General features: G+C 61.6%; 1 protein-coding gene across 1 annotated transcript in view; it reads right to left on the bottom strand.

Annotated features, from left to right (window-relative positions):
* The window catches only part of ENTREP2 (endosomal transmembrane epsin interactor 2), a 147547-nt gene that overhangs the window by 2658 nt on the left and 133051 nt on the right, over positions 1 to 11838 (bottom strand). The window contains exons 5-9 of the mRNA XM_055141661.1: positions 10402 to 10509; positions 5684 to 5844; positions 5111 to 5246; positions 1406 to 1481; positions 764 to 991 (exon numbers count right to left, since the gene is read on the bottom strand). Of these exons, the coding sequence (XP_054997636.1) occupies positions 764 to 991; positions 1406 to 1481; positions 5111 to 5246; positions 5684 to 5844; positions 10402 to 10509 (709 nt within the window). The remainder of the gene's footprint in view (positions 1 to 763; positions 992 to 1405; positions 1482 to 5110; positions 5247 to 5683; positions 5845 to 10401; positions 10510 to 11838) is intronic.

The raw sequence follows: 11838 nt of genomic DNA, 5'->3' as shown, positions 1-11838 counted from the left end.
GAGAGAGAGAGAGAGAGAGAGAGAGAGAGAGAGAGAGAGAGAGAGAGAGAGAGAGAGAGAGAGAGAGAGAGGACAGAGGAAGAGGAGACAGAAGGAGAGAGAGTAGGGAGGGAGGGAGAGAGAAGAGAAAGAGGGAGGAAGAGAGAGAGGGAGAGAGAGGGGGACAAGGTCAGAGCCAATGGCGGAGTGTTGGGGTGAGCTTTCTCCTGCAATTGGGGGGTTCCCAGCTAAACTGAGAACTTCCACCCAAACTGGTATGACTCTTGAGGGGCTGCAGCCCCCTGGAGCTGAGAGGCCACCTCTGGGGTGCCGGGCCAGACTGGGCGGGCAAGCTCAGGCTCCGCAGGCCAGAGCCCGGACCCACCCTGGCCATGAGGGTCCCCGAGTGCGGACGGCTGCGACCCCCAAGTACAAGGCCGGGGGCCCAGCTAGACAGATGAGGAAGCAGGCAGAGTGGGCAGGTGTGTCATCATGTGCCTACATGTGTGTATCTATGCCCACATGTGTGCTGCGTGTGCCTGCTCACATACGTGTTTGCCCACTGAGCTGATGGTCTGGCCTGAGCCCAGAGGTTCCTCCTGGATCTGCAGCTGCTGGTGGTCGCTAGCTGCCCCGCCCGCCAGCTCTCATCAGCTCCCGTACCCTCCATCCTGCCCTCCCTGGCAGGGCCGCAGAGGCCGGGACACCAGGCCCCGCTCCGCCCGAAGGCCCTGGGCTGGCCGAGATCCGCTGGCGTCAGGGGCAGAGCGAGAGCCGGTCATACCTGCTGCGTGGTAGACGCAGGAAGTGGGGTCGCTGGCGGAGCGAGTCACGCGCCCGGGGCTCTGCTGTGTCCGCGTGTCCTGGTCCCTGTCCTTGGGGGACAGGCAGCTGGGGTGCTGGGTGGTCACGGGGGGTGGGGGTGCTCCTGAGGGGCCATCAGGGGCCAGGCGGCTCGGACCCGGAGTGGAGGGGCCCTCGGCCACTGGGAGGCTGGTGCTGTCGGCTGGTGCTGAAAAGCGAGGACGCGGTGTCAGGGTGTGGACGGTGCCAGCCCCCCGGCACCCCAAACCAGAGAGACTGGCAGCTCTGGGGGTGGGGGACAGTGACCATGGGGGGCCTAAGAGCAGAGAAAGGGATGGGGGTCTGCGAATAGCCAGGGTGGGCCCCCGCGGGCAGGCCGACATCTCAGTGACACCATCTGAGCTCAGAGCGTGAGCCGAGGTACGTTCCCGGCCCGCCAGATCCACTAAGTCAGAAACTCGGGAGGGAAGACCTGGCCCGTCCCCGGGACTCCAATACCCCGGAAGTGTGCCAGCCTAACTGACATAGATCAGGCGGAGCGGAGCTAGCAGGGGGCGCCCTCTTAAGGAACAAGATGTGGAGGGAGACCCCAGCTTGGAGCGTGAGCCCCAGGAAGCTTTACCTTGGGTGTTGAAGCCGGCGGTGGGGCCCGGGGCCCGGGAGCTGGACTCGATCCCCTGCAAATCCGGACCTGCCAGCTACAGCGAGACACACAGGGTGGGTGGATGGGTGGGTGTGGGGGGGCTCCAGCCTGGAGGAAAGGAACTCAGAAGCGAAGGCTGGCTTGGGAGGTGATGTGCGTTTGGGGGAGAGGCGCCCCGGCGGTCTGTGTGCTTGGGGGTCGCTCCTGGTTCCTCAGGCCCCAGGCTCCCGCGTGCTCAGCCTGTGCTCAGCCGTCGGCAACCCGCTTTGGCCCCGGCTCGGTTCCTGCTTTGGCAGGGCAGGCTTTGCATCGCCATCCCAGTTCTTGGCCACTGCACTGAACTCGGGAGGCCGGCAGGCTCGGGCGGGGGTGAGGTGTTTCTGTCGCTACTGGGGGGCGGGGGGCGGGCGCGGAGTGCCCGGCACGGGCTAGCTGCATCTTGCAGCAGCTCAGCCATGGGCGCTGCTCTCCAGAGCTGCAGGACTGCCCTGCCTCTGCCTCTGCCTCTGCGTGAGCCCTTCTGCCTGCAGCCAGGGGTGAGGAGGCTCCCGGCTGTGTGTCCCCCCCCCCCCACCAGAGCCCTCTCCTGACTCCACGGCAGGCAGCCCGCTCTCCTGCTCTCCCGCTATTTCACAATCGCTTGGGGAGCAGATGTCGGAACAGTGAGCCCGCGGAGGCCCCTGGGCTGGTCCCATCCCAGCTCCCGTAATGACATTCCCACCACCCCGTCCCGCTGCGGCTTGAGCTGCAATCACACAGTGGCGTCCGGCCCCTCGTGGAGGCAACCCGTCCAGCTGCGGGAGGGGGGTGGGTGGGTGCCAGCCGGGGCACCGGGGGAGGGGCACCCCATCCCACCCCTCCGGCAGGAAGCCCCAGCTGCCCACATGCTATGTCTGTCCAATGTGGCCCCTCACTCTCCCCCTCTCTAATGTGGACCCTCATCCATTCTCTCTGTCCCCCTTCTGCAAAGGGGATTCCCATCGCTTTGTGGCCCCCCACCCCTTCTCTGCCCGGAATTCTCTGCTGGTGTGGGCCTGGGGAGAGGGCATAGGGCTGGGGGACTGGGTGCCTGGCAAAAGCCTCGGGTTCGAGGCCCGCACAGCCAGGTGTGGCCCTGGTAGCCACACACGCCTCTGGGCCTCATCAACAGCAACACATCCAGACCCAGGCACCGTCCACTCAGAGGGCATCACAGGACTGGCCCTGATGCCCCCTCCCGCCAAACAAGTCGCAAACAGCCAGGCCTCAGGCCACCTCCTCCCTCCCTGCTCCTCCTCCGGCCCAGACCTTCTGTCTGTCTGTCATTTTTATTGTTGCAGGGGTGGACAGCAACACTGACAACTGCTGCTCCTGCCCCCGCCCCCCCTCCCAACCCTCTGCAGGTAATAAAGAGGTATCAATCAAACAGGAGAAACGGGACCCAGAGCAGGCAAGGTCAGGAGGAAATGCGATTGGGTTTCTATTCTGCCGAGCCTCAGAGAAGGGGGGCACGTCAGTCACCCCCACAAGCAGGTGCCAGGCTTTGAAGGACTCAGGTTCCCACAGCTGCTTAGACAAAACCGAGGTTCTAAGGCTGAGACTGTGAGGCCAGAAGGTGAGGCGAGGGGCGGAGCTTGCAGGAAGGGAGGGGTGCAGCGGGCAGCTGCAGAGCGACCCTTGCACCAGAACCATTCATGCTCAGAGATGCCTTGATGGTCTTCAGCATCGCCCCCCCACCTAAGAAGCAGAGGCAGAAAGAGCTGTGCGGGAGAGAGCAGGAGCTGGCAAGTGAGTGAGAGAGGGTGGGGGTGGGAGAGGGGAGAGGGGAAGCCAGAGGGAGAGAGGAGCATGGGGAGAAAGAGAGAGGGAGGGAGAGAGAAAGGAAGGGAGAGGGAGAGAGAGAACAGGGGGCTGATGCCTGCCTTGCCCGTGGCCTAGCCGGGTTCGACCCCAGGAATCCATACACTGGGCTCCCCACGAACTGCAGGATGTGGCTCTAACCACCACGCCCGCTCCCCCCACCCCTCACCCTTGGAGGTGCCTGTCTCAAGGGCTTTGGAAGAGCCTGGACGAAGTTTTCAAATGCCAAGGTCAGGCTGTTTGAGCATCGAAATGGTAACTGTGAGGAACCGGGGTTTCCTGGGTCACCCCGTTTCCTCTCTCAGCCACTGCCCGCCTGCCCACAGCGGCCACTGAGGCCGGGAGGCTACTGCAACGAGGGCAACCCCAAGTGCCCATCTTGCCCGGCCTTCACTGCGTTCCCACACGCTGGCCCCAAGGTTGTAAGTGGACGTCTCAACAGCCTCTCCCAGTGCCCTCAGCCCCGCCGCCCCTGCACCCCCAGACCCCTGCTGAGTCCCTCCCTCTGCTCTCCGTTCCACTCCCGCCCACGGGCCACAGCGGGGCACTGATGTAAGCAGGAGTCGGGGTCTGGGAGTGGGTTATGGGTCCCGGGGAAGCAGTTCTGTCCATTCCTTCCTCAGAGGGCAGTGCCCAGTCTCAGGGGCTGGCCACTCTCAGAAGCTCGCCTGCTGTGGCAGGAAGTGGACTTCTGTGTTTCCTTGCAATCCTTCTTTTTTTTGGGGGGTGGTGGTGGTGATGGTGGTTTAAGCCAGGGTTAAACCCGGTGACTGTCAGGGAATATGAGCTCTGGCCTTCTGTGCCAGCGCCCTGCTCCCCTTCCCAACCAACCCCCCAGGACAGTCTGAAACAGCCCCCCCGCCCCTGCCCCCGGCACAGGCTGAGCCCTCAGCCCCATCTCCCTCTCCCCAGGCCCAGCGGAGGCCACTCAGGAGCCATTTGTCCAGCAGCCCAGGGAGTGTCAGCATTTGCGGAGTGACCAGCAGGCCACTGGGATGAGGGGACAGACCCCAGAGGTGGCAGAAGAGTAAACTGAGGCTGGGGTAGGCCATGCTCCCACCTGCACCTCTGTGCATTGGCCAGCCTCCACGCAGATCCCGGGAGCACCAACCCAGGTGCCCCCCGCTGGGCTGGGAGTGAACTGGGCACAGCTGGGCCATGCAGATTGCAGGCGGCGGAGCAGGGCCCCAGGACCAAGGGCTGATGCTCGACTGACCAGCACGCGGGGAGCTGGCTGCACTGTCACACGCACCCACCGCTCAGGGCCGGGGTCTGGCCAAGGTCAGGCAGACCCACGGGGTGGACCAGCTTAGGGGACCCTTCCTGGTTGGATCCCGGCAGGAAGCCCCCAGTGCAGCTGGCTTTGTGCTGGTGGCACCCCCAGAGTCTCCCTCTCCCAGTGCCCTCCCCAGCTGCCCAGGTTCCAGTGACGCCCCCTGCGGGTGAGCCCCGATGGTCCAGGTCCTCAAACCGTAGCCCCTCTCACCCTACGGTCACTCACCTGGGCTGCGCGGACGACCCCAGGGTTCTACAGACCACAGCTCAGCAGCCCACCCCAGGCTCCCAGGTCTGCACCCGCCAATCTCCAGGACCTGACTCAGGCTCACCCCTCTCCCAGGAGCACTTCTGGGGGGCCTGCGGCTCACGAGAATTCCCCCTCCCCAGAAATGTTAGCCCCTGACTCCAGTGCCACTCTCCTGGGCTTGCCCCCGAGCCCGTTCCCGGGGCGATGAGAGCATTTGGTGGGCAGCTGCCCAGTCTACACTGAGGGGCTGAGGACATGCCCAACTGCGGGGTCTGGGAGCACGTCCTGCCTGCCAGGCACCGGCCTTCAGGGGGGCTCACCTGGCTGGCAGGCCCGGGGCCCACCACAGCCTCGTACGGCGGCGGCAGCTCAGCGGGGTAGAGCAGGCCCGGGCTGTTGATGGCCACGTCGTACAAGGCGCTGAAGGCAGACGCCGCAAAGTCCAGCTGGAGGCCCCTGGAAAGGCAGGACCAGCCCACGTCACCCCCGGGGCCACCTCTCCGTGTGCCCCAAACCTTGCCTGTCACTCCCCAGAGTGTCTTCATGCAGATGGTCAGCGTCACAGCTGATGGGAAAGGTCCCTCTTTCTCTCGAAAATACACACATACATATACAAATACACACACATGTGCACACAAACATATACACACGTGTATGTATGAATTCACACATTTATACCAACACACACATATGTACTTGCATAACACATACCACACACACACACACACACACACACACACACGCCCCTCTCCCCAGCCACAGTCTTCCACGGTCCCGTCTCTGGTCTGGTGGGCCTCCTGCACAGTCCCGAGACTGGAAATGAATTTGGACCCTGCAGGCTGTGCGCCACCCCCTCACTGTGCCTCCACTACCACCCCCCACGCAAGACACACCTGGGGGCCTCGGCTGTGGGCGTGCAGGTGTACTCGGGGGGGTAATAGGGCGGAGGCGGGAGAGGGGGGACAAACTCGTCGAAGTCCAGGGTGTGCTGGAGGATGGTGCCGTGTGGCGTGAGGCAGGCGGGGCTGGCCGAGTGCGCCCTTTGCGGCAGGAACTGCGGGAGAGAGAGCCTGTTACGGGGGTGGGACCACGCGGAAGCACCGGGGGCCACAGGGGAAGGCGCGAGACTGGCGGAGCACAACCTCGGGGGGTGGGAGGACCCGATCTCCGAGCCTCAGCACACTTTGCCTCCCACTGTCACGGAGAGCAGAGCTGCCTCCTTCCGCCGGGACCACCCGTGCCCAGCCCTCACCTCTCTGCACTGTGCCCCACCAGAGCCCTGGTGCAAGGGGGTCTGACGGCCAGGTTCCCCGAGTCGCTGTGAGAAAACACAGTCCCCTCTCCCTCCAGGGATGGCACTGCAGCCCCCGGGTGGGCATGGGTGTCAGAGGCCGTGCGCTGGCTTTCGAGTGCCACCCGGCCACTCAGCTGCAGACGGCTACTTCTCATCAATCTCATTGTGGGCACCCGTCTCATCTGGAATGTCCCATCTGTGACCAGATAGCGACTGATGGTGAATATGTTTATTTTAAAGCACATGTTTTTGTGACGCAGCCCCACATGGGGTTACAAGCCATGCTTTAAGATAATAAAGAATGATTATTACTCTTGGACAGGAGCAATGGCTCAGCGGGGAGGGCGCTTGTCTTGCATCTGGTCTCTAGAACACTCCAGGGCAGCCTGAGAGTCAAGATGCTGGGAGCAGGGGAGGACGTGCAAAGGGCTGGACATGTGTGAGGCCGAGAGGGGCTCGCCACTGAACACCCCCCAGCCCCAAGTCTTTTCTGCCAGGTGGTCCCATGAGCGGCTGCCTCGGGAAGGGTGTGGAGATGTGGCGGGCGCTGCTGCCTGCTCTCTGCCCGAGGCAGCCATGCCCACCCCCCAGATCCGTGCCCACTTGCTCTGTACTATCTGTATCCGGTGTGGGGAAGGTCCTGGGGCAGGGAGGGTCCTGTGCCAGAGCTGTCATGGCCAGAACCAGCCTCAGCCACCCGCTGCTTCTGGGCCCTTGGCCGGCCTCAGCTGTCCTGACCGTTTCTGATTTGCCCAACTCACCCTGCCAGCCGCTTCCGTGGGCAAATGAACCTGCCACACCTGGAGGTGCTCGGGGTGGACTCCCGGCTCTGTGCATGGGGGCTCCTGAGCTGGGGGTTGAGCCTGGGTCAGCTGCGTGCAAGGCAGGCGCCCTCCCCACTGAGCTATCGCCACGGCCCAAGGGTACCGTTTGTTCTTAGCCATCTTAAACCGCGGCTCATTACCCACGGTTTATGGGGCTGCGTAACAAAAAACATGTGCTTAATAAAAACAAATGTCTTTATGTTTATCGTCAGTATCTGGTGTCCTCTATATTTCTAAAAACTTCCAGATTTGTGTAAAAACTTCAGGAGTGAACAGAACTCAAGAGTGGAGAAAGTTTCCACTGCTTGTGGTGAGGCTGTTGGCGGCTGAGTCTGGGAAGAGCCAACCCAGGGCCGCGTCCAAGCCTCTCTCTCAGCACACAGAGCACGTCCTCGCCCTTGCAGCTACGCTGACCTTGGCTTTGTTTGTCTAATTGTCTGGAAAAGGGGAGCATCAGAGGCCAGGTGGGGGTGGGGGTGGGGGTGGGCTCTGTCTCAGGATACTGTTAGCCTGCAGCTCCCCGCTCAATTGCTCGGGGCTGAGCACAAAGTCCAGTGCCCGGGACCCTGAGGTCAGACGGATTGCTCTGAAAGTGTCTCCACAGGAAATGGAAAGATCAGTCAGAGGCTCAGGCGGAAACGAACGCGCCCGACCTTCCCAGGGAAGGAGCTGTGCCCGGCAGCAGAGAGCCAGGCCTGGGAGGGGCCCAGAGAGGTCAAGGGACAGGAACTCCAGGCCGCCCTCTGGCAGGCAGCAGGCTGGCCGTCCCTCTGGGGAAAGGACTCCAACACCCGTGTCCAGCTCTCGGCCACTGGGTGCCCTAGCTTGCTCCTTGCCAGCAGGGGGCGCACAGGCACCAGTGCCTGCCCACTCTGTCATCTGGCCGCCCCTTTGCTCCTGCAGAATGGGACCCCTGGTCACTAGTCTAGGGATCAACCCTGTGGGAATGGCAAGGGCAAGTCCCACTCCTGCTGCCAGCCCTGTCCCTGCCCCGAGGTGCCCAGTGACCCTGTCCAAGGCCAGGCTGGTTTGTGAGGTGCCAAGGTCCAGGGCTACCAGCTCTGTTAGTATTTTGCCTCCACAGTGGTCCCGCAGGCTGAGAGCCCGATAAGGAGGGTGGCACCTGGGGGGTCCTTACTCTGTGGCTACACAGGCTTGGCAGGAATCTCTCACTCTCTGTCTCTCTGTTCCTCCCCCCACTCTCTCTCTCCCCCTCCCCCCCCCTCTCTCTGTCTCTCTCTGTGTCTCTGTCTCTCTTTCTTCAAGCTGAGAACTTTGAGCCATGAAACCGCTGGGATTCTACGTAGGGAGCCCCATGTCATGAACCCCCGATGGAGGGGCTGGAGCCATAGCACAGCGGGGAGGGTGTTTGCCTTGCACACGGCCGACCCGGGTTCGATTCCCAGCATCCCATATGGTCCCCCGAGCACCACCAGGGGTAATTCCTGAGTGCAGAGCCAGGAGCAACCCCTGTGCATCACCAGGTGTGAAGCAAAAAAAAAAAAAAAAAAAAGAAAATGGGGGACTGGAAAGAGAGTACAGCAGGTAGGGTGCTTGCCTTGAATGCAGCAGACCCATGTTTGATGGTCAGCACCCCTTAAGGTCCCCAGAGCCCACCAGGGATGATCAGTGAGTGCAGAGCCAGGAGTAAGCCCTAGCACTGCCGAGGGGGCTCCCAAACAAAACAAATAGGTCGCCTGCATCAAAGGCACCTCCCGGGCTCAACGGGGAGTGTCTGCGCGTGTCCCCGCAGCCTGGCCGCTTTGGTGTCCTGGATGTCTGACCGTATGCATCACTCCCACACCCCCTCTCCAAAAGCTGCCCGATGACCCTAGAATGGGGTGGGGTGGGGTGGTCTCCAGACCACTCCCGGGGCTCACAGGGCCTGGCGTCTGAGAGCATCAGTCTCTGGGTCTGTGTGGGAATTCTGCTTCTTGGGCATGGAAAGCCGGTGACGCTGACCCCGTCACTCACCCTCCCTGTGCCTCAGTTACTCCACCTGTGATATGCTCCCTGTAGGATACTGCTCAGTATCGAGGACGGTGCAGCCAGGGCAGTGCAGGAACCAGTGAAAGCCAGCGTTAGGGGGACGTTTTGCTGAGATCAGCGCTTCAGGGGCCACAGCGCAAGCAGGTCCATATTGGGAAGCAAAATTCCCCCGCAGACCCGTGGGCTTCAGACCCAGAGGCCCACACCGCCCCCCAACGTCTGCGTGTGTGGTAGTGACTGTGCCCCCCTCGACAGCAGGGGGGCTCCCTTCCTTCTCACCCCCCCACCCCATTTTCAGTTCCAGTGCTCTGGTTCTGTATGCTCGGTGAAAACGGGGTGATGGTATAGATTGATAGTCAAATCTGCTGAGGTGGGTAGAACCCCACCGTTGTTAACCTTCCCTTCACCCGACGGGCTGGAGAAAATCACTAACTCTTGGGCTCCGGTGACCAAAGCCAGGTCATGGCCATTGAGAAGTGCTTAATTAGAGACCTCCCAGGAGCAGGGCGACCTCCCTGCACGGCCAGCCCCAGGGGGACCGCTGTATGCGTCTGCACTGGACAGAGGGCTGCTGCCTGCATGTGATTAGTGCCAGTGAATTTTTAATGTTGCCTCACGCTGCTCTCTGGCTGTCTCCTGATTAACTGGTGCATTACTACACAGTGCACAAGGAAGAACAAATAAAAACACTTTAGCAGAAGGGGGACTTGGTTTTCTTTTCAGGAGATGCATGAAACACGGGGGAGGCTGTGGGAGCAGAGAGAGGAGCTGGAGGCTGCATTCCATCCATGCTGTAACTAAAAGCCTTCATTATTTATTAAGCATGTATTAATAAGTGCGTGACCACCTGCTCCTCGCCTTGTCGCCTTGGCTGGACCCCTCCTGAGAATAGCTGCTGTTTCTGTTAGACCCTGGCCCGTGTGTCACAGGGTGACCAGCTGGTGACCTGCCCTGCAGACTGGTGACTGAGCAGACCCATGAAGCGCAGATGCACTCTTTCTGCACACCCAGAGCTCATCTGTCAACAAGCGTCCTTTAGCAAAAGGGGACTCCGGCAGGCACCTGGGAGTTCTGGAGGTGGAAGGCTCAGAGGATGTCTAGGGCGACAGGGGCCTGCCACTAAGATCACGGCAGAGTGCCAGAAGGTTCACTGTGACCCGACAATGCCCAAGACCAGCATATCAAAGGTGCCCAAGACTCAGGGTCCCTGGGGGCTAGGAAGTAGGCAGCCTCCAAGGACCTCCAGGTCTATTGTCCTTGGGGGTACTGGGTGGAAGCTGGAAGTGCCCACTGTCTGCAGGTGCGGGGCTCAGGCGGGGGGTAGGTTAGGAAGGGGGCAGGGCCTCGGGGACAGGGGCCCAAGACTCATATGGGGTGTGAGACTCTTATGGGGCGTGGCTTCAGGCATGGGCGGGGCCAAGAGCAGGGCAGGGCCTCGGGCATGGGGCGGAGACTCGGACGTGGGGGCGGGGCCTCGGGTAGTCTCCCCCTGGAAGGAACTCACCATCTGGAGGACGTCCGAGGAGACCATCTGCATGCAGCACATGGCCGTGGCCAAGGCACACACGATGGTGGAGACGACATTGAGGGCGCACACGCTGAAGAGGAGGTCCTGCGGGGAGAAGGGGCGAGGCTCAGCCAGGGGCCGTGTGAGTCTTTCAGGGCCAACCCTGGTCTTGGTGGAGGCACAGCACCGCCTCTACTGCAGGGATGAGCGAGGTATGCTTACACACCGGAGGGCCTTGCTGACGTTCGTGATGTGACCAGGAGGTGGCCACTCCCTCAGAAACTCTCTGAGCGGCCGGCAGCCGGCCACCGTTACCAATCACCCAATGTAACCCGGAGTTTCATAGGTATTTAATCAAAGGCCAAGGGTTTGTCTGGTTCATTTCGGGGCGGGGGCGGGAGGCTCCTACACTTGGCAGTGCGCAGGGCTCTGTGCTCAGGGAACACTCCTGGCAGTGCAGGGGGGTGCTGGGAACTGAACCCGGTTGGCTGCATGCAAGAACACGCCTTACCCACTGAACTATCTCTCCAGCCCCAGATGCCAAATTGTTTTTTTTTTCAGTTGAATTTTAATATTGAGAAGAATGTAGACACCCACGCAGGCGCAAGAAATGTCCTGTGCACCTTTGCACTGACTGCTATTTGTAAAACACCCACACACATACATATATTTGGTCTTTCAGAAGACCAAGATCTATTTATTCAGATATTGGGGACTTCGGAGTTTCAGACTCAGAACTCCAAGCCTTTTGGAGCCACCTGCAAATGGGGGCAGGTGGCAGGAGAACTAGCCTGTCCCCGCTCCCCTCCCCCCCACCAAACACCTCTCTCGGGAGTCAGGGGGCTCCAAGCTTAATCAGCATCCAGGCCAATCACGCCAATAGTGTGCAAGGCCAGCGCGTGCCCCCCGCCCCCGCCCCGTCCATGACCTGAGACCTCCACACTGTTTCTGGGGCTACTTCTGGGCCAGCCTAGGTCCTGTGTTGTGCTCTTCTGAGCCTTTTCACTTCCATTTCCCAAGTGACTGGTGGGGGGCCCTGACCCAGCCCTGTGCCTGGGCCATCTCCAGTGGCCTCCTGGCTTCTGCGCTTGCCAGAGAGGACCAGGATGAACACCACCATGGGGCGGGCGGGGGACGGATCCAGGTGCATGTGGGGACGAGGAGAAGCGTCCAAGCGTAGGTTTGACTTTGGAGGGAGGGGCTCTCTTCGCAGGGGATGATGCTGGGGGTGAATCAGCAAGGTGCTTGCCCAAGCTAGGGGAGGCTGCCCCTGGCAGGGCCACACAGGCCTGGGCAGAATCTGTGCTCAGGGATGGGGAACGCGGGGCAGCCCCGGGGGAAGCTGCTGCAAAGGTCAGATGCAGCCAGAGGTGGGCATGGTGACTCTGATGCCGCGACCGGCAGGACAGCATGCGTGGCAGGGGAGGGGCAGTG

This window comes from Sorex araneus, chromosome 6 (genome assembly GCF_027595985.1).
Source record: "Sorex araneus isolate mSorAra2 chromosome 6, mSorAra2.pri, whole genome shotgun sequence".
Taxonomy (NCBI): domain Eukaryota; kingdom Metazoa; phylum Chordata; class Mammalia; order Eulipotyphla; family Soricidae; genus Sorex; species Sorex araneus.
The sequence above is the reverse complement of the archived record's forward strand: the minus strand, read 5'-3'. Positions and strand labels throughout refer to the sequence as shown.